At 37.1% G+C, this 22,463-nt stretch overlaps 1 protein-coding gene across 1 annotated transcript in view; it reads left to right on the top strand.

Moving 5' to 3' along the window:
* Positions 1-22,463, top strand: part of Epb41l4a (erythrocyte membrane protein band 4.1 like 4A) — a 233,608-nt gene that overhangs the window by 146,204 nt on the left and 64,941 nt on the right. The window contains exons 11-13 of the mRNA XM_015484299.2: positions 7,993-8,084; positions 9,414-9,491; positions 15,079-15,200. Coding sequence (XP_015339785.1) covers positions 7,993-8,084; positions 9,414-9,491; positions 15,079-15,200 — 292 coding nt within the window. The remainder of the gene's footprint in view (positions 1-7,992; positions 8,085-9,413; positions 9,492-15,078; positions 15,201-22,463) is intronic.

Genomic DNA, 22,463 nt, shown 5'->3' with positions numbered 1-22,463 from the left:
ACTGTATTTAACCATTTTGAGGTTCAGATTGTCTAGATTTGATCAGTAGGAGTCCCTTCAGCCTGGTTCCTATGCCCTTTGGAACCATCCCCAACATTTATTAGGTACTTTCTTCCTTTTTGGTCTACTATGATATTGTAGGTGCATCTCGTATGTATCCTGGTAACAGGCATTTCTCCAAGGAACTCTGGTTTCTTTCAATGGGAAATGGTAAGATCTTGGTGCTAGGTGTGGTCATTGCTACTAGGACAACTTTGCAGTAGACAAAGCTAGGCAATCTATGCATGCATATCCTCATAGGTAGAACATAGTACATATACAAATATAAATACATACATATATAATCATACACATACTCAATTGTATTTTAGAAATCATAAGGTCACATCATACCTCCCCAAACCCACAAGGGTTCCTTTTTGCCATCTTCCATTTCATATTTTCATGTCCTGTCTTTGTCTATGAGAACTTTGGCTTCCAACAGCAGCAACACATTTACTCATTTGCTCAGTTCTAAAATACATATCAAATAGTCAGGATTGCTTTGGCCAAACTGCTAAAATTGTTTGCAATTCTTTCACCCACACGCACTACCTTGCCAAGATGGAGGGCCTGTGCTATGCTGTGTTCAAAATTTACTGGGTGGGTCCTCCCTCCCACCCTCCCTCTCTTCATTCCTTTCTTTCTTCCTCATTACTGTGGTTGTGTATTCACTTGAAATCTAATTAGGTTTGTTTCAGTTTGTTTTCAGTTATGGTTCCCTCCCCTTCACATTCTTGCTCATTTAATTTTATGTTTTGAATATGTAGAAGATTAACATGCTTCCAAAAATCAAAGATATACAAAAAGGCTCAGAGAAGTTTAACAGCCTCCCAGATTCTTTCAGACCCATTTCTTTACTCTTCTCTGCATATATCCAACTTCACTATTCTCTGATTAATCCTTTTTATGTCTATTTTTGTAAAGATAGGCAGTTATATATTTTTTCCTTATTTTTCTTCTTTCTTACTCAGAAGGTAGCCTACTATATAGGCTCTTGCTCCTTTGTTTTGTTTTGTTTTCCTCCTAGAAATCACTCTATATCATCTGTTCATTAAGAGCTTTCTTGGTTCCTTTTTTGTACAAAACATTCCATTGAGTATATTTCTTATAGTTTATTCAAGCAGTTACTTGTACTAGAATATTGAGGTAGTTTTCAATATTTTGCACTTAGAAATTTTCTTTCCTTCAATAACTTTTTGCATATGTATTTTTGGAGTGGTATCTGTGAGGTAAATGCCTAGGAATGGAATTGGTTGGTCAAAGGTAAGTGCCTGTGTATTTGATTTGGTATTGCCATCTCTCTCTCTCCGCATCTTTGTACATAGGTTGATTTCATCTCTCCCCCCAGCTGTTCCTGAGTATGGCTTTTCAGTAGTATTTGGACTCTGATACCATATGATTGTTTGGTGGGAGTCTTTCAGAATGGTTTAGGTCCAGGGCTCCAATTTACTCTCTATTCCCTGGGTTCCATCTACCTACATTTTCTTATCTGTAGAGGAAGGATGATACTATCTGTCTGAAAGAGTTGTCATGAGGCTAAAAGTTCCCTAGTCCAAAGTTAGACAAGTCACAGGCACCCAGTGCAGGACTGAGTTGAAATTGCCTTGGTATTTTGCAACAGGAAGGGACTCAGGGTCACCTTGTTCTTGTCAGTCTTATCTGGTAAATAGCTTATGCCAGGGCAGGAAGGAAAGTCCTGGTCTTCCCAGTCCATGGTGTTTTCTTTGCTTCATTCGCTGTTGTTTTTTGTTTTACTTTTTCCGTAATTAAAATGCATAGGTCATTTGTTCAAAGGAGTAAAATTTCTCCTGTAAAAAAATTTAAGTTACACCAATAAATTTAAATTAAGAGTATCAGTAGATCTTATAAAATATACCTTCATCTTAATAGCATAACAATATTTGTTATTGAATTGTTTTAACATTTGTAAGATTGGGGACAAAAATTGTCATTAAAACAAAAGTTAAGTCAGTATGCACATAGAAGAGAGAAATGTTGATATTTTGGAAATAGTACAGGTTCCCTAAAGAGCAGTTGAAGAATAAAGAGAGTCAGAACAATAACAGAAGTAAACCATCTGGACTTCAAAGTTTGCATCGGTGAATTCCTTCAAGTGGGAAGCAGAATGACCTCAGATTTTGGGCTCTTTGCTCACTTTAATTAGGAAAGCAGCTCTCCACGTCACCAGCTAGTGGGATTCTCAGTGCACATTAGCACACCAAGAGGTCTGAGTGCTTACCCCAGTATTCCCCATCTTTACTTGACAATATAATCCTTTTATGCCAATATCTTGACAGTAATGTTTTGAGAAACATTCTTTGGTGGTCCTTATATAAAGACAAAGCTTCAAAGAATAAGGTAATATATATATACTTCATCTTTCAAAATTTCCTTCTGACTTCCTTTTCCACATAATAACAAAATTGGATTTTTTTTTTTTAAAGAGCTCACTCCAAATTCATTAGCCAGGTTTGAATCCAGGATTTCTGGAAGAGAGGGTAATTAAAAATATGAGGAAAGCCATTAAAACAAAATTGTGTTCAGGGCATAGTGGTTGCACACCTATAATCCCAGTGACTTGGGAAGCTGAGACAGGAGGATCACAAGTTCAATTTAGGGAAAACCTGTCTTAAAATAAAAAACAAAAAGGGCTGGAATGTAACTCAATGGCAGAGCACCCCTGGGTTCAATCCCTGGTACAAAAAAAAAATTGTGTCTAGTATCTCATATATACCAGCATAATTCAAATTTTAAAACTGTAGTATATTTGGGCTGGGGATGTGGCTCAAGCGGTAGCGTGCTTGCCTGGCATGCGTGCGGTCCGGGTTCGACCCTCAGCACCACATATAAACAAAGATGTTGTGCCCGCCGAGAACTAAAAAATAAATATTAAAAAATTCTCTCTCTCTCTCTCTCTCTCTCTCTCTCTCTCTCTTTCACTCTCTCTTTAAAAAAAACTGTAGTAATTCAACTTCACTGTTTAGAAAGATAAAATTTCTCAAAACATATAGGTTTTATAATAACTCTTGGTACATATTTCCAGTTGAAGAATAAATTTGTTTCACCACTTTCCTTCCTTTGCTTTATCAATTATTAAGAAAGTTATTTTAGTCATTTGTTATCAGTCTCTATTTAGTTTCTTCCCCTTGTGCCTAAAGTAGTTGATGATTACCAGCTAAATATATAACCAGTTAAATCTGTAAATTTGTATAGATTGCATGTAAAAATTAAAAAAACTCAAACAAAACAAAAATCCCACAATACGTTAGACTTGTCATCTTCACATTTTAGCCTCTGCCCTACCTTGATAGAATGTTGTTAGAAGCTTCTCTGCTGTAGGTCTTCAAGTATGTATGTAATGATGGCATCTTTCCAGTGTTAGAAGTACTAATCTCTCTTACTCTTAAATAATGGCCCACATCTTATATCTTGAATTGCTTCTTGCAACCTTGGATGTGGGACAAGTATATAATAATGAAATGAAGAAGTTCATCCTTGTACTTCTAGAGAGGCTGGGTAAGGCATTGAGCACTTGTGTGGCTGCTTCCCCAAACACAAAGAGGGAGAAAACAGAGTACAGACCATGTGTGTAATGAGGATCTGTGTTAAGGACACAGGCTTGTGGGAGGCAATGGAGCTGGAGTGGGCCCAGGGAGGATAAGTGGCTGTGCTGCTTGAAGTGTTGAGTCCTTCAGTGATACTATCAATAATCTCAACATTTGTAAGAGAAGCCAAGCAAAGTAGATTTATTTCTCTAAGCTTGACAAAGAAGATGGATAAAGAGTCTGAAAGGACTAGAGGGACTTAGGTTGGGATTTTGTACAGGGCCTGAATACTTGCATATGATGGAATTGGGAATTTGAAGCAAGTTTACATAGAGAACCAAGGTACAAGGCCAGGCACTGTGGCACATGCCTATAATCCCAGCAGCTTGGGAGGCTGAGGCAGGAGGATCGCAAGTTCAAAGCAAGCCTCAGCAACTTAGTGAGACCCTGTCTCATAAAAAGGGCTGGGGATGTGCCTCAGTAGTTAAGGCCCCTATGTTCAATTTCTAGTATCAAAAAAAAAAAAAAAAAGAAAGAAAAAAAGAAAGAAACTCAAGGAACAATGATAGGCACATGATATAGTATCTGAGTATAAAAGTGACCTAAACTTGAGTAGTTCATAAAATAAAAAGAAATAGATTCAGACAATATCTTTGCTTTGGCATGAAATGACTAACACTATAATGGTATTTAAGTAATTTTGCAAAAACAAGTGTTGGATTCTTGGACAGTATCTTTAGCAGTATCTTGAAATGAAGTGCTTCAATTAGGAAGCTGCTGCTCTATGTATGGATGAGTGAAAATGTGCTAACTGACCATTTGGAAAAGATTTAATAGGTAGAAGAGTGATGGAAAGAGACATTTAAAACACCGTGCCAGTTCATTCAGGCTAACAGTTACTGCATGTGGCAAAAGTACATAGAATGTATTTAGAATACCTAGTTCCTATTTCAGTTGTGTTAACCCTCCTTTTAGTATTTAGATCATTTTGCCAACACTAGGATAAAAAGTAGGCAGCTTGTCTTAAAGCCCTCTAAAAATGGAGAATGTGTCCCTTCTTGATTTGTTTGTGACAGAAGTAATTAGGAGGTCTGTAGGGAAACTCTTTTGTTCCTTTTAATATATTCATACCCAAGGAAACTTGAGAAAAACCTAATTCTGGCTGGATTTTATATGCTTTTTGTTCTTTGATTGAGAAACAGTAGATTAAAAAGTATATTAAGAATTAGGTATTCCATGATGAGATCTGTTCTTAAAAATGTAAAAGAATGGAGATATGATTGTGAAGAATGAAGCAAAAACTAGTGTAAGAAAAGTTTGAGATTTGAAGGAGATGTATTTTATTTCAGTTAAACACCTAATACTTTTAAATTTCTTTCTAGTTTTGAAAATTGGATTATATGTAACTAAGTTTTTGAAAATTTGATTTTGGCTTTGGCTAAAATGTGAAAGTGTCTTGTGTCTCAGTTTTCCTGGCCAACACTTCTAGGTATTAAGGCCCAGCACCTCCTGCCACACCCAGTGTTTCTGTTGTTGAAAGGCACAGGGAGATGGCCAGGTTTCCATGTACTGAGAGAGGTAAGCTGGGAAGGCAAGGACAGCCTGTCCTGGTGTCCCCTTTGTCTTAACTACGTATCCTGTCAGAATGCAATCACAAGCAAATTTATTTTTAACTTATTGACCTGTTCGTTTCATTTTAGGATAATCCAGTTCCCTTAAAAGCACTCATTCCTTGTAATAGAAATAGTGGTATACTCAGGGAAGGGGAAGTGTGGCCAGTGGTAAGAGGGAGATTGAGTTTTACTTTTGGCTTTTGTACAGTTTATATGTCTTTTTTATTTATATTTTTCTCTGTCTCTGGGGTTAAACACAGAGACTGGCACATGCTGGGTAAGTGCTGTTCCACTGAGCTACGTCCTCAGCTCTTATTTTATCTTTGAGATAGGGTCTTACTAAGTTATTTAGTTAGTCCTACTTCAAACTCCCAAGTAGCTGGCTTACAAGCATGAACTGCTTCACTTGGCTATGTTATGTATATTTTTTTAAAAGAAATTTAAAAAAACAAAAAGAGCCCTCCTTAAAAACTCCCATCTCCTGATAGGAGCCTGGGCTTTCCCATGTTACCCTCAAGAAACTTGTGGGCTTGGGATGTGGCTCAAGCCGTAGCGTGCTTGCCTGGCATGCGTGCGGCCTGGGTTCGATCCTCAGCACCACATACAAAGATGTTGTTTCCACCGAAAACTAAAAATAAATAAATAAATAAATATAAAAAAAAAAAAGAAACTTGTGTGATTTACTTTGCACCCATTCCTGTTTTCACCCCCAGTTTCTTTTGCTATTGAGGAAAGCATTTTCTGGATTCATTGACTTTTTTTCCGCCCCCCTCAGCTCTAATTTTATAATCCCTACCCCTTTCACAGAAGTCACCAAAGATTTTTTCACCGAGAAATGAGTAAACTCCTTTGAAACCCAGTTTGACCTTTCTGGGTCATTTGAGATTTGTGCTGTCTCTTCCCAGCCTTTCTGAAACCATCATCTCCTGGTTCATTTTGACCCCCTCAGTCCACCTTCACACAGTCCGCATCTTTCCTGTCATTCCATTCTGCATTCTCTTCCTGAGCCATCTCATTTCCTCTCAGGCAAGATTGCCTGTGTCAGTGGCTGTGACCTCTCTCCTGAGCTCTGCACCTGTGTGCTCATACTGGCCCACTTGGCATTCCATGGGCACCTCAGGATCCAAGTATCTCCTCCTGAACTTGTTATCCATTCCCTTGTCATCCAAATCCCTATTTTTCCCCACTTGCTATATTTTAATACTAGTACCCAAGCCAGAAACCTGAGACTCATCCTAAATTTTTCCTTCTGCCTCATAGGAGTTTGGAATTGTAGCTAGCCTTTCTGTAACACAGATAGGTTGGCTTTGTTTCATTTTACAAATAGAATGCTAATTTAGGTAGCATCATTTCATTTGGACTTGGGAAGAATTTCACAGGTATGAATATTCTGTCCTTGTTAAAAGTGGGAGACAAATCATTTCAATTATTTCTCCGTGTTCACAGTTCTGTTTTTGAGTCTGTAAGAACCTCTTTCAGAGGCATTGCTGCATTTGAGATTCATGTTTGGTTTTTAAATTTGAAATTAAATCATCAATTATATAATTTTGCAGAGCTTGTATTTTATTATTATAGCATGTATATTTTATTTTGTTTGTTTTTTCCATTCAGTCACTTAAACTAATAGTATATTTTTTAAAAAAATATATTTTGTAAATGGACACAATACCTTTATTTTATTTATTTATTTTTATGTGGTGCTAAGGATAGAACCCAGTGCCTCACACATGCTAGGCAAGTGCTGTACCACTGAGCTTACAACCCCAGCCCTAAACAATAGTATCTAGAGTATGGCGGTATACATCTGTAATTCCAGCCACGCAGGAGGCTGAGGGAGGAGGATTACAAGTTGAAGGCCAGTCTGGGCAATTTAACAAGACTTTGTTTCTAAAATATGAAAAAGGCTGGGGTTGTAGTTCAGTGGTAAAGAACCCCTCGGTTCTGTCTCTAGTACTGCCAAAAAATGAGTATCTCATACAAAATTAGAATTACCTTTAATGTTGCCTTAGTTTCTTTTGTATTAAGTATATTAAAGAATCAAATAACTACTAGATTAAAATGATTAAAATTTATACCTGTTATGTGACATTTTATATCTACCATATCATTTAATTCAATAAATCCAGTAACTTGGTACAGAATGGGGAAGAACTCAAAATCAGAGATGTTACTTAATTTGCCCAGATTACATTGCACTGGTGGCTGCTCCTCTCAGTGGTTCCTTCTGAAATTTTTAATCTTTTTTTTTGGTGTTTGTGTGTGGTACTGGCCATTGGCCAGGACCTTGTGCATGCCAGGCAAGGGCTATACCACTGAGTACCACCCCTGGCCCCTGAGGTTCTTTAGACATCAATTTGAGTTTGACCTGTGCATCCCTTAATTATACTTAAAGACTGGATTTATGGGCATCTGTTTTTTCTTGGGAAATGATTTCCACACAGTGTTTTTTGCTTGTCAGTCAGTGGCAATTTATGATGGGAGATTTGGCAGTAATTCAGTGCCATCACCTGGATTATGCATAGCTGTGAGGTGATGTAGAAGTAGATAATGAAGTTGATTGCAGTACGATTTAAACAGAATTTATGTTTTGTAATTTTAATTAGTGGAAAGTGATTTTAATACAGCCTTCCAAAAATAATTACTAAGAGACAATTACTCATTGTTTTATGGGTTAATAATCTCTCTGCCTGCTTGGTTTTGTATTACTAAAGGAGGGACTATCTGAAGAGTGTTATGGCCAGTAATTCAATAATTCAATTCTCTCTCTCTCTCTCTCTCTCTCTCTCCCCCAGTGCAATGAAACCTCATTCTTTTTTGAAGCTCGAAGTAAAACCGCTTGCAAGCATCTCTGGAAGTGCAGTGTAGAACATCATACATTTTTTAGGTATGTTAATTGGATAGTTTTGTTCATCATTTCTAATACATGAAAATGGCACTTTTTTATAGTGGAAATTATGTCCAACAGAAATTTTAAAGCTTTTCTCTTTTGTTTATTTTGGTTCAGTTCTCTGAATGGCATTAGATAAGCATCATATACACGTGTGTGTACATATGTACATGTTTGTAAACATACATGTATATACATAACACAATGTAGACAGTACTTACACTGTAAGAAAGGATTAAGTATTCTGGAAATCAAGTATTCTGCTGTGGACATAGTAAATTTGAAAAGCCTATGAGCCATCCATGTGGTAAGGCAATTGGGTATACAGGGCCCAGTGGAAAGGTGAAGGTTGATGGTGTAACTTTAGTAGATATTTAATACAGAAGGGATGGGTTGAGATCAACTGTGGAGAAAACAAAGAGAGGGAAACTCAGAAATCTAAGAACTGAGCTTTGGAGACAAGAAGAGCCAGCTGAGGGACATGAGAAGGAACAACCAGGAGAGGATGTCATGTACTGGGATATCAGGAATAGGGGGCCAGCAACTATGTGCAGCCTTCTGGGGAGGGCAAGTAAGATGAGGACAGAGAACTGACTACTGGATTGTGGGGACCTTTTTCCTTATTTCACATCCTTGTGTCATAAAGATAAGATAAAATTTTAGCGGATAATACTTTAAACTTTATTGCTTTATTTTTGTGTATAAAAAATTAAAACAGGATTGAATTCTCCCCCTTATTCCTGGAGAATTTTGATTTGTATGGAACAGTTTAACTGAATTGCATAGTGTTGGAGAAGTATTTTTGTAAAATGACTAAAGTCCTCTTTATGGTTTGTGTCAGGGGATGAACATGGCCCAGGAAGCCTAAGACTTTGCCTGCAGGTCAGTGGGACAGGGCTGGGAGCCATGGCAGTGTCTGTTGAAAGTGCCCTGGAATGGGAAGTCCTGGAACACATTATACAAACAAGAGCAAAACATCATATCTGTCATGATTGACTTATGAGAATCTTAGGAAGAGTAAATCAGCATAGTGACAAAATTCCCAAGATAACTTAAACAGAGAAATTTAATTCACAACTAAAACCTCCTAGGACAATAATGTGTATGATAATTTTTAGAAAGTATGAGTATTTGGTATTATACATATGTAACATCCTAAGGTGTGGATGTGTGTCACATATGAACTTACAATAGCCAATTCCTGATTCTTTCACTAGCTTTGTTAAACTGTATTGTACTGTTAAGTTTTCAATACAGCTTTTTGTTCAAATATTGTACAAGTATCTGCATTTATGAGTCTTTGGTTTTCTTTTTAAAATTAATTAGAATGCCAGAAACAGAATCAAATTCATTGTCAAGAAAACTCAGCAAGTTTGGATCCATCAGTTATAAGCATCGGTACAGGTAAATGGTATTTTTTTTCTTGGGATATGTGCCTGTAAATAAGTATTTAATTCAGCTGCCCACATACATGCACAAGGAAGTGTGCGATTTAAATTTTTTCTTATTTTACCCACAGTGCCAGTGTGTTTTGTAAGCATAACAACTTATTAAAACTTTCTTGACAAAAATGATTTTCCAGAATTAATTATACTTAATGTCTGCATTAGCTATGTTAAGTTTAGGACTTTTAGAATATAGTATAACTTATTGTCTTCAGAATTTTATTTTGATTCAATTATCACTTATTTCTAATTTTATTCTATTATGATGAAACAAAATAGATATTCTGAATATTAACGGATGGATTGTGTTCTTAAGATCTTCAGTTGATCCCTTATTATAACACAACATATACTTTATACTGTATATCAAACACACTGTTGATGTGCAAAATTATTGTATGTATATAGTAATGAAACAATTAACATTATATCTTGACTTAATCTGAGCAGCTACTAAATGCCATTGTTGTGCTGTTTTCCATTTATTGCTTCATTTAGTCATCATAATCTTCTGTAATATTACCTTTATTAATATATGAGGAAACTGAGGCTCCGAGAGGCCAAGTGGCTTCTTACGATAACACAGCTAAGAAGCAGTGAGATGGGATTCACACCCTAGCATTCTAACTCCACAGCCTGTCCTTTTAACCATTAGACAGATTAGCTTGTTGGAGAAAAAGCCTGACTGTCATGCAGCTAGGTAGGTGTTTGTGTCTTTTTCTAATACCAGCATTAAAAGTGGAAGTGAGGTCTATATGGAAAAAGGATTTGTTTTAATTCATTCTGTTCAGTGGAGAGCCTGTGGTGTGCAGGGTATGGTATCAAGAGTCCTGAGACACAAAGAATCAGATCTAACCACCTCTGCCTTCAAAGAGCTGTAGTATTCTTCAGGTGGCGCTGCACGACCCCAGGTCTTGAAAACCCATACAGGGTGCAGAAATGCCACACAGCTGGTGGGACGCTGTTCTGTTGGTTCCATTGGTGATGTCACTGAAAGAAATGATTGCACAGGAGATTTGAAAATAAAGCCCACTCAAGTGTTTATAGGACAGCACTGTGCCAGGTTTTAATTCTCCTCTTTTAATAACTCGCTTTTTGATTCTTAAATTTGAGACCAAAGACAATAAAGGAGTGACTAGTAGTGAATTCGTTTGTACACAATATTCAGTTGAATGTTTGCTTATTTGATGACTAAAACTAAAAATGTTAATTGTATTATAGATATTCCTGGTTTTTAATATGAAGGTATTTATTGATGTTTCAATATTTAACCTGCAGCTTTTCAAGGTTCTGCATAGAAAGTGAAATAATTACAAGTAGTTTAAGGAAAAGATTCTTTACTTTTATACTGAGAAGAGTAGCCAGTAGCCAGTATGTAGGCTGTTCTTCCAGTTGTGGCATAAAACACTGCCAGGGTTATAAAGAAAATGTGTAAAGCTATCTCCTTGTCACCAAAATGGAGCTAGTGAACAGACATCTGCCTTAATGTTTATACTATTAAAATTATAATTAGGGTGTTTAACATATGCTGTAGTTGGCTTCCACAAATTTAGCCACACCTGATTTCTCAAATTTATTGAAATGCAAATGTTGTGGCTACTGGGAATTATTATTAGAAAGTTATTGGATTTTGCATATTTAATATGATTTCTTCCAAGAATGTAATTAAAGGTAACCTTTGCAGAATTGGAGGTTCTGCTAAATCTGTTCTAATTTCTTGGCTAATGTTAACTGCCAAGTAAGTCTTAATGAAACGCAAATCAACACATCCATGCGTAGGAAGCACTAACCTAACACAACCCTTGGAAGAAAGCTGTTTTATCCTTGTAGACAGAGCTTAGGCAGGGATGGGTCTCTGACTTCTGGATGGTCATTAGCACACAGATGGTTTATTGTCAAAAGACAACACACAACCCACCTTTATCCAGCATCATATGCCTGTCTCAGTTTTGAGACAGTCAGGCAATATCCTCACCTGCAAGCAGAGCTCTGAAACACAGACAGCTCCCTGCTTCACCTTGCAGGCTTTAGAGTGTTGGGGAAAAATAGCAGCCTATGAAATGGCTGCAGTGTGTGAATGTGAGTCTCTGTGCACATAAGGGTGTGCGTTTATATTAGTATATATGAATATTTTGAGGGGTGTGCATTTACACGTATGTGGTATGTACATGTATGTGATGGAGGAAGACAAGTGTTCTAGTCTTTATTCTCTCTTCCATTTTAGGGCTTTCAGAATGCCAAGGAGATTACTATATCTTTTGGGAAATCTAGTAATTACTTAATGGAAAAAACAGACATTTTAAAATTTAACAATTTTTAAATTTTAAAAAAGACATTTTTAGTGATATAGGATAATCAGATTTCAAAATTAAATTGGAGGACAATGACTGAGGTGAAATCAGGTGGTGTTCTAATTTTCTCTCTCTCTTTTTTGGTACTGGGAATTAAACCTAGGGGTGTTTAAACACTGAGCAACATTTCCAGCACCCCCCTCCCCTTTTTTCCTTTAATTTTTAAATTTTGAGACAGGGTCTTGCTAAGTTGCTTAAGGCCTTGCTAAGTTGCTGAGGCTAACTTTGAACTTATGATCCTCCTGCTTCAGCCTCCTGAGCCACTGGGATTAGAGGTGTGTATCATTGTGCCTGGCCCTATTTTTTTTTTTTTAAATTATTAGGGACCAACAATCTGAAATGGAGATTGATTAAATATTTGATTGATTAAATGTCTTATTATACATTGCTATTTCCTTTTCTAAGTCCCTTAAAAATTAACTTTGCCCTCATCTGATGTTAAGTGTATAGGAGACTCCTGGTTTTGATGAATGAATAAGTTGTGTGGGATTAGTACTCCAGAAGTGAGAATGAGGCCTGAGAAACCCCACTCCCCAGAAACCCAGATGTTCTTCTCCTAGGACTTAAATCACAGGCGCCCTTACGGGATCTCACATTTCATGAAGCAGAGAAGAGACCAAGTTCTCATGAGAACCTCCTTAGTGTCAGGTGCTTCCTTTTACATGGGCTACTTTATTCATTCTATACGGTGACCTGCCAAAAAAGGTATCAGATCCCCAATTATACAGATGAGAAATTTGAGCACCTAAAATAAGGTAACTGAACTAAGGACCCTTAACCACTAAGTAGCAAATCTGGAACTTGAACCCAAGTGCCTCTCCTCTCCTTCTTTTCCCTCTTGCTCCCTGTGAGGCTGAAGGACTTCTGATAGTGTCACTTAACATAGAAGGGGGTGTATGCCAGAGTGTGAGAGGGCAGGGAAGTGGGTGATTGTGGAAATAGAACTCTGCCCTGTCACAATAGAGAGTCCCCAGACATGCAGAGAGACCCTATAACCATACACTGTCAGTTTCTATATGTATTTACTCATCACTTTCTGCTACAAAGAAATAGAATGCTACATAAAACTATTTCTATTAGGATATAGTAAGAACAAATAGAAATATATATAAGAAAAATGAGACTGCAGAGATTTTTTAAAATAAAAATCTGCTGAGGACAAGATAGCTAGAGAAAGGCGTAGCTATGTTTTCAATAGGGCTTGTTGCTTCAAACCAAAGGCTACTTGTTCTGTCCTTTCTCCCATGCCACAAGGCTGTGCCATTATGACCAACTGAGGGCAGAAAAGTTGGTGTAGTACTGGGACCTGTGCAAACTGTGGCAGATCAGTTTGTTTCTGGACCTTAGCCTTATTAATCTTGTGATGTGATTTTCTCATTTCTCCTCTGTTCCCAAGAGAGAAACCAAGAGGTAAAATTGAATAATAAAGTACAATCTCATTATAAAATGTCTCAGTGGTTCACATATTGGATTATATTTTCACAGCAAATATTTTCTTCCTCTGTGTAATGAGGTACTCAGTGCCCAAGTCTTTCTAAAAACAGAGAAAGTCTTGTGTCAGTAGATCTGATCTTCATACTCCAGTCATTTTTAATAATGAAATTCTGCTATATCTGTGGATTTTTTTTTAACTTTTTCAGAAATTTATGTTCCCTTATATACCTTTGAAAAAAATAGGTGTCCTTTCACTTGAAAATTTAACTATCACAGCTTGTTCCCCTCCACTCCATTTCTCATGAACTGTTAAACATGAAGTACTGTCACGGATGGAATTTGGCACCTTAATTCACAGAGTAGCTCATTCCTGGTAGTGTCCTAATTAGCCTGATGAGAAGTTACTTTTTTTTTTTTTTTTAATGAATGTTGTTGCACTTCTCTGTTTTTTTTCTTTTTTGGTGGTACTGGGTTTGAAGCCAGGTGCACTCTACCACTGAGCTGCATTCCCAGCCCTTTATGTCTTATATTAAGACATGATCTGGTAAGTTTCCCAGGCTGGCCTCAAACTTGGAATCTTCTGAGTAGCTGAGTTTACAGGTATGCACCACCTCACCTCCTCACCTGGCTACAGTCATCTTTATTTCTAATAAAAGTGGATAGTGAGAAGGGGAAATATTCAAAGAAGCATATAAGATGAATTTCACATTGTTATTGTTTAACCACCTTTTGGGAGACATTTATCAATCTTTATTCTGTAAATGTAGGACAAATAGAATTGGGGGCCAGTAAAAGACTTTTTTTTTTCCTCCCAAGATGGCTCTCCTCATAGTGAAACAAAATAAACATATAGAAATGCATTTTTTTCTGTACCTAAACAGTGTTTTTCTTTATGAAAACTAGGGTCATTCACTGGCTCAAATTCACCAGTTGTGGAATTAATTTTTAGTAAAATAGCTGTTCACTGAAATCTAACAAATGAAATTATACAATTCCCTGGGAAAATTACTTAAGAAGCCTTGTCCAGCCCCAGGGAAAGCTCACCCTCTTGAACCCTCATGGAATCTTTAGAGAATATTCTAGGCCTGCTTTCCAATCTTCCATGTGATCTGTTAGGTGAGGTAGGCACAATAAATGGCTAATTGTGCCACGGTGGGTTTCAGAATAAAACAACACAAAGTGGTCCTGCAGGGATGCTTCACAGCTTGCTCTGTAAGGACAATAGGGGACTTCCCTGTGGGATTGTTGTTCTTGTATAATTTCACCTGACATGATTTACCATTGAGTTGTAGAGCTCAAGAAATCAGAAACCTTTATTTCTAGCCCATCGTTCTTCTTCTTCTTCTTTTTTTAATATTTATTTTTTTAGTTGTTGTTGGACACAATACCTTTATTTACTTATTTATATTTATGTGATGCTGAGGATCGAACCCAGGGCCCCACAAGTGCTAGGCGAGTGCTCTACCGCTGAGCCACAACCCCAGCGCGCCCCCCCCCCCCACAAATCTAACTCCTTCTTTAATAAACCCTTTCTTCCTGTTTCTCCCTCATAAAGATCTTCCTCCTAATATAAATTCCCGTCTAAAATTTAATGTACTTCCTTAGCCAATTTTACAATGAATAATATTAGAAACCTCTGTATGTGGATGGCCAGTCGAGTCTTTGTGTTTATTCTTCTTTACAGCTATTCTGAATGAGCTCTTGTTTAATTTTGTAGCTGTGTGATTTTACCTTTGCTAATCAAAATGTTGCATTTTCAAGTGGCAGGACAGCTTCACAAATGAGCCGAGATCTTTCTATTCAACTTCCCCGGCCTGATCAGAATGTGTCAAGAAGTCGAAGCAAAACTTACCCTAAGAGAATAGCACAGACACAGCCAGTTGGTAAGTCATGATGCCTTAAGTCATCTATGTAACTTTGCATTTTTTTTTAGGCTCATGGTACAAGACATGCTCAGGTAGTGACTATAATCCTGTATGTAGTCTCTTTATTCCTTTTTTTTCTTTTTTGGTACTGCAGATTGAATCCAAGGACACTTTACTATTGAGCTGCATCCCTAGTTCTTTATTTTTGACAGAGGCCCTCACTAATTTGCTGAGGGGGAGAGTCTTGCTAAGTTGCTGAGGCTGTCCTAGAACTTGTGATCTGCCTGCCTCAGCCTCCCAAGTCATGTACCACTGTACCTGGCTTTTTTTTTTTTTTTTTTTTCCTTTTTCTTTTTGAGACAGAGTTTGCTAAGTTACCACGGCTGGTATTGAACTTGAGAACATACTTCCTTAGCTTCTCAAGTCACTGAGATTACAGGTGTGCACCATCCCACCGGGCTTATAGTCTTCTCTTTCTTACTAGTAGAATATTTAGTTTGACCTTGGTAATATTCAATCAGTAATTATTCATTTGTAGATAAGTAGTCACTTGTAGATAAGTAGTCATCCTGACTTGCTTAATGATTATAGTTTATTTTTTAAAGGGTTTTATTTTATAAGTAAAATCTCAGCTTAGTAATTTCTTTGGTGATTTGACATTGAATTGAAACAAACTCTTTGCAAAAGTCTCCTAAAAACAAAACAAACAAACAAACAAACAAACAAAACACTGGTGATGTAACTTAATTTGTACAAAGTTTGTTTGGGTTTTTGTTATTGTTTGTCTTTCAGTATGAAATATAATACAGAAAGTGCATGAAATACAGACATGCACATGTGTATATGGGCATATATGCATGTGTCCGTGGGTGTGTTGTGTACACAAAGTTTAATATAACTAGTACCCCCCCATCAAGTCCCTCATGGCATTTCTTTGATCATATTCTCATCATCCAATCTCTCCAGTTAGAAGAAATCCTGTCTAACTTGTGATCATTATTTTCTTACTTTCCATTATTATTTACTTCTGATAGAGCCTTTGCCTATTCTTAATCAGACATGTGCATATTCTTTTGCATCTTATTTTTTGTATCAACATGACATGTAGTGGGTACTAAAGTGTATTTATTTTTCTTGCTGTGAGTATTCCAGAGGTTGACAATTTTATCTATTCTACTGTTGGTAGACATTTGGGTTTCTTGATTTTTTTTTTGTTTCTGATGTAGATTATTTCTTTAATAAATTAATCAGGTTTAATTTATATGTTCAGTGCTCAAAGCCCTCAGAATTTTACTGTAAAATAATGTTGCTGACTTGGGTCTGTGGCTTGCTTATAGATTACCCTTGTCTAACTCTCCCCAGATTCATTTCACATATAACATCTCATTTTAGTCTCACAATAACTTTGTTTGGTGGAATGAGGCAAGTATGTTCACATTTTATAAGTGAGGGAGACACAACCCCAGCAGCTATACAGAGGTAGGGTTGGGGAAGGAACCCAAGGTCTCCTGGGTCTTTCTGTCATATTATGTAAAGTCAATAGAATTTTTAAAAATATCTTTATTTTATTTTTATGTTGTGCTGAGGATCAAACCTAGTGCCTTATGCATGCTAGGCGAGCTCTCTACCACTTGAGCCACAATTCCAGCCCCTGAATAGAATTTTTAATAATAGAAGTTAAATCTGAACATCATATGAAAATTTGCAAAGCATTATGACATCTACTGTTTCATTTAATCCTTATTAAATGTCAAGCCTATGAAGTGTATGAGTTTGTTTCACCATTTCTGGGTGTGAAGATGGCATCCGACTTATCATTTCTAAAGCCAAGTTAAATCCAAGAAGGTCCCCTTCTTTCATTGAACTGGGAGGAAACAATCCTTTTCTGGTGGTTCTATAGGGGCAGAAATAAAGCATGATTTCAATTTGTAATAGATTTACCTTGCCACATCACTGTTACTGTTATTCCTCACTTAGCTGATGAGGAAACTGAAGATTTCAGACAGTTGGTCAGTATTAGTATGGAGCAAGTTCAATTAGTTACCAATTAGTCTGGTTACCAATTAGTCTGAGTACAAGGAGACAGAACACACTCAAGTGTAACAAGTTACATGGAGTAGATTTATTACTTACAGTTAGGTAGCATGGGACAAAAGAAGACTAGAATCTCTTGTGAGTTGGTCCTCCAGAGCTCAGTAAAGCTTCCTGGGACAGAGTCTTAATGGAGTATGCTTCACTTCCACTACACCTTAAAGGACCCTAAAAGGCAGCTCACTCTGGATTACATACCTAAGTGGTCATGTGACTCACTAGACTTTAAAGCTTTGGTGGACATCTTGCTTCTAGAGAAGAGAGGAACAAAGCTCAGGCTGTCCTCAGGGGTTTCTTCCTAACTCAAGATGTTACAGTCCCTAGGAGAGACAGGAATAAGGGCTGGGCTAATCAGGGTAGTTCCTCTCTATCTTATGATATCTCATTCCTAGCGTATTTTACAGTTATTCTTGAGATCCATAGGCAAAAAAGCCTGGGTTGGGCCAAGGCCACCCAGAGGACTTTCTTGCAATTACATAATAATCCTAGGCCAAAAATTCTAGTCTTCTAATGCCTAGTTTTATGCTTTATCTTAATATTTTGTATTACTTTTATATGAGCAGTCTGAAGTCCCATTTGGATCAATTATACTACAGCTATAGTTAATAAGAAAACCTTCAAATCCTATGCTATTTCTGAAACACCATGAATGCCTTATAAAATTATTCTGAGACAAACTGAGAATATTAAAAACATTCACTGCCTCAAGTCAACATTTCATTCCACTTGTGATGTTGGAATCACATATGCTATCTCTATAAACCTGTGCAATTTGCTTTTTTTTTTTTTTTTTGGTCTCCTGTGCTTTTATGAAATATCTGCATATAGTCTACTGGCTGGAACACTTTTTCTTTGTGCTTTCCATAGAATCCTAAATACTAGAAGCTGGATTTAGGGACAAATCTTTTTTTTTTTTTTTTCCTGACTTTTGTAGATTCAGCCAAATGCAGTTTTCACAGAGCAACTTGGAACTATATTGCGCTGTCAAATCCATGCTAACAAGGTCACGTCTCAGGTTCCATTCTGTTCTGCTGTGAAAGAGCCCCCTGTAGCATGGTCTGTTGGTTGAGCATATTGGAACAGATTCCTTCTTCATTAGGGGATGAGGGTACAGGTGGGGCATGACATGGAATAGGTGTCCTTCTTTGAGGACAGCCTTCTAGCATCAAGTGGGTCTTTAAAGAATGTGACATGTCGTATGCCTTTACTAATATCAAAATATATAGTTATTTTATAAGATTTAGAAAACTTAGAACTTTCCCTCACAAAAAAGAAAAAAGAAAGCTTTCATATTCAGTTCTGTCTTCTAGTACTAGCTATGTATTATTATAGCCTGTTAATTGTTCATATATCTTTCCTAGAAAAATGGAATGATAATGTTTTACAACAGAATTGTCTTCTTTAATATATCATGAATATGTCCTACATCATTACATGTTCTTATGCAGCACCAGTTTAATGTCTGGATGATGTTCTGCTTTATAGATTTTTATATAAATGTGACAATTTATTCAACCAATCCTTAATTATCGGATACTTAAGCTGTTTTAATATTTGAAAACTATAACTATAGCAAATATCCCTCTAGTAATGTCTTTAAGCATTCATGATTATTTATTATATATTTTAAACAATGATATATACCCATCATTTTTATTCTAAAAAGTGTTTAAAGACTGCTAAAAGCACATTCCACTTTGAATTTTTTTTTTAGTAGCTTATGCTCCACAGTACTGTGATCTGTTCTATGAATCCCTAGATGACCCTCCCTATGACAGTATGATTGTCCTGAGTGAGGAAGTACCGCTTAGCAAATGCCAGTGATCCAGGATTGCAGTTGCTATCATGCTATGTAGGAAGAATATTGTCAGGGATAATTTTCTTCCATTTTTTAAATATTGCATTTTCTTGTTTTTCTATTTCAAATGTACTCTGCATTGGGTCTTAATTGACCCTGGCTGATAGAAAGGCAGTCCCTCACTCCTAATACTGTGGTGGGCTTCTGATTCAGAGCAGAGGTTTGAAGAGGCCCTCTAGTCTTCATTGCACTAGCATGGCTGTGCTTGTTATATGCATGCTCCTTTTCCAAGCCCTGCAGGCCCCACAAAGGTGGGCAGTCTGTGTAAAGCCAGTCTGAGTGAGAGTAAGAGGGGAAGGGTCTGTGATCAGTTTGGAATCCTCTTGGGCCTAGGGTCCAGCCTACCTAAAGAGATCTTCCTGTCACTCTGCTTTTTCCCATCTTCCTCCTGCTCTGCTGCTTCAGAATAGCTCCTCACTCAGAAGCTTCCTTTCTCTGGAACTTATTCATGAGTAGTTGGGCGAGAATGAACAATGGCTCTCTCATTTTTTTTTATTCAAAATTTTTTTTTAATTGGACTGGAATTGGAGCTCAGTGGTAGAGCTTTTGCCTAACATGCAGAAGACCCAGCCCTGAGTAGGCTTCCCAGTACCTCTCTAAAAAAATTAAATTTTTTTTTTACTAGCTAGAGGAAAACAAAAGTGTTACCTTAGTAAATTACTTTGCCATAGTTACTTTTCTTATTATTTAAAAACACAGAAAAAGTTTTTTTTATGATAGTATACTATATTTGGCAGAAATAAAATTATAGTTTAAATAAGGAGATTTAGTTTTACCTTAATCAGGCCAGATATTAATTTTTGTAGAGGGAATTCTGTTGGTATTCTTTTTATTTTTTTTAATATTTTTTTTAGTTGTAGATGGACACACAATGTCTTTATTTATTTTTATGTGGTGCTGAGGACCGAACCCAGTCCTTCACACATGCAAGCAAGTGCTTTACCACTGAGCTACAGCCCCAGCCCCAGCCCCCATTATTCTCTTTAAATGAAATTTTAGAGTTACAGTTTTTGGATTATCAACACACATTCTCACTTCTCATTTAACATTTATGTATAATAAAAAATAAGTTCTGATAGAAAGGAGATTTTTACTTTTTGTTAGTTTGTATCATTAACTTATAGTAATGACTTTTGTTTTAGAAGACAGTCTCTTATTTCTTCTGAAGTTACAGTAATTCAATCCAATTAAATGACTATTCCCCTTAACCATATCCCAGTTCTCTATAAGTTTAAAAAGCATTTTATTCACCCCTCAGTAAGGAACAATAAATGCCTGGTAACTAAAAAGCTATTGTGTTTAGAATCTGCCAAGTGTAGGTCTTGGCACCTCTATGAGGAAGTACATTCCAGAGTCAGGAGTTCTGCACCCAGCAGCCTGCTGCCCCACCCAGAGTTCAGCGCCAGGGCAGGCAGCCAGCATTCCTTGCAAATCAGAAATGCTTAGGTGGAGTTTGGGGTAAATCAGGAAGAGAGATGCAGATGGGAAAAGTGTACATTTGTATAGGCCTTCTCTGATAAGGTCTTAGCAACTCATGCAGGTAGACTTGTCAGAAGAGTCTCTGCTATAGGTAATCAATAAAGACGGAATATTTAGATATAATCCATAATTACCTGTAAGGAAAATATTGAGTGAAACCAACCACAGTGGATGAACAATGGTAGGATTCTCTGATGCATCATTTTAAGGTCATAAATGTATCCCACTGATGGACACAGAAGTAAGTGATCACAGCAGCATCTTCAGACTGAAAAGCACAATAGGATGACATATATCATAGCACATAACTAATGATTCACCTGGGGCTAGCTGGCCAGCATTTCTGTTTGTGACCTGAGGTGGGTGCACCCAGAGCAGGAGAGACAGAGAAATGCTTTGATATAGTAAAGTACAGTTTCACTTGGGGCAGTGTAGCTCTGGGCTTTTGAGAAATAGTTAAGAAAGTAAACATTGAATGTTCAAATTCCACATATTTCACTAAGATTTTGCACTAAAATGTCATAAGGTGATTTGTTCAGTGACATTACTCTCTGCCCAAAATATTTTAAATAAGGAATGCTTTAAATACCAAAGCCATAGCAAGAAGATCCATTGGTGCTATTAAGCAGCATGTGTATTTTATGTAATATAAATACTTCTTTCCTGGAACAAAAAAGAAAGTAATTATCATATATTGGGCACTTCCTCTGGTTGGCACATTGTGTCAGATGTGAGAGTCAGCAGAAGCTCAGCTTGGCTTTTGGCATTTAGATCTTTTTTGTTAAAGCAGAGGAAAGGCTACTGTGTGAAGAGACCAGTGTGTCAGATAGAGGTGGTGTGGATCTGGTAAATCTGTGTTCAGCTTCAGTAGTACATGTGTCAAATGCGTAGCATTATAAAGGCACTTAGCCAACCAGAGCTTCAGTTTTTTCATCTGTGAAATGGGGATATTGCCCCCTGCCTCAGAATCGTCAACATGGAAATGGTGTTTGAAATGAGCTGAACATCCTGTCAGACTTTGGTAGGAGCTTGGTACGTATACTTTAGTTTCCTTCTCCTAAAATAGAAGGATTTCTTTCTATATACAACATGAAAAGGTCTGCAAATCCACCTGTCAGTGTTTGAATTATATTTACAATAATAGTGTCCACTTTATATACAAAGGATAATAGGTTTATGTTAAGGAGCTGTGGGCTTGAGAGTGAGGGATGGGGAGAGGCCATTCAAGTATAGTGAGTGGAGCTTGGGAAGGAAATTGGGGAGTTTCATTTTATTCTAGTGCATTCAGTATAAATAGGGAGTGGAGGAAATAGGCAAGCCCAAGCACACTCTGCCTACAGGTTCTTTTGCCCTGCTCACCTGCAGATCTTAGCAGCCAGGCATATTGTGAGCACATTTAGGGGTTTTCTTCCTTACTGGGTTTCTACTTTTCAGCATAGCCTTTCGTTCAAGCTATTTTTAAAAATCATGGTAAAAAAATTAAGTTCACTGTATCTGCCATTTTAAGTGTAAAATCAGCAGTGTTAAAGATATTCACATTGGCCTACAACAGATCACTAGAACGTTGTCCTCTGTAACACTGAAACTCAAAACCCACTGAACACTGACTCCCCTCCTCTCTTGGTAACTGCCTTTCTACTTTCTGTCACCACTTTCCCCTCCTCCTCACTCCAAATGCTCATTGCTCTCCAGCCCCATTGGGGTTTTCTGTGACTATGAATTGGAAACAGCAAACTTCTCATGGTGCATTCTTAATAGTGAAGAGATTGTGGTAATTTTAAAGTTCACATAATTACTCATTACATCTTCTGTGGAAGGTAGTGGTATCCCCCACCCGACTCTTCTTCCCCCCC

The sequence above is a fragment of the Marmota marmota genome, unplaced genomic scaffold, assembly GCF_001458135.2.
Source record: "Marmota marmota marmota unplaced genomic scaffold, marMar, whole genome shotgun sequence".
In the NCBI taxonomy this organism is placed as follows: domain Eukaryota; kingdom Metazoa; phylum Chordata; class Mammalia; order Rodentia; family Sciuridae; genus Marmota; species Marmota marmota.
This window is presented reverse-complemented; position numbering and strand designations above follow the sequence as displayed.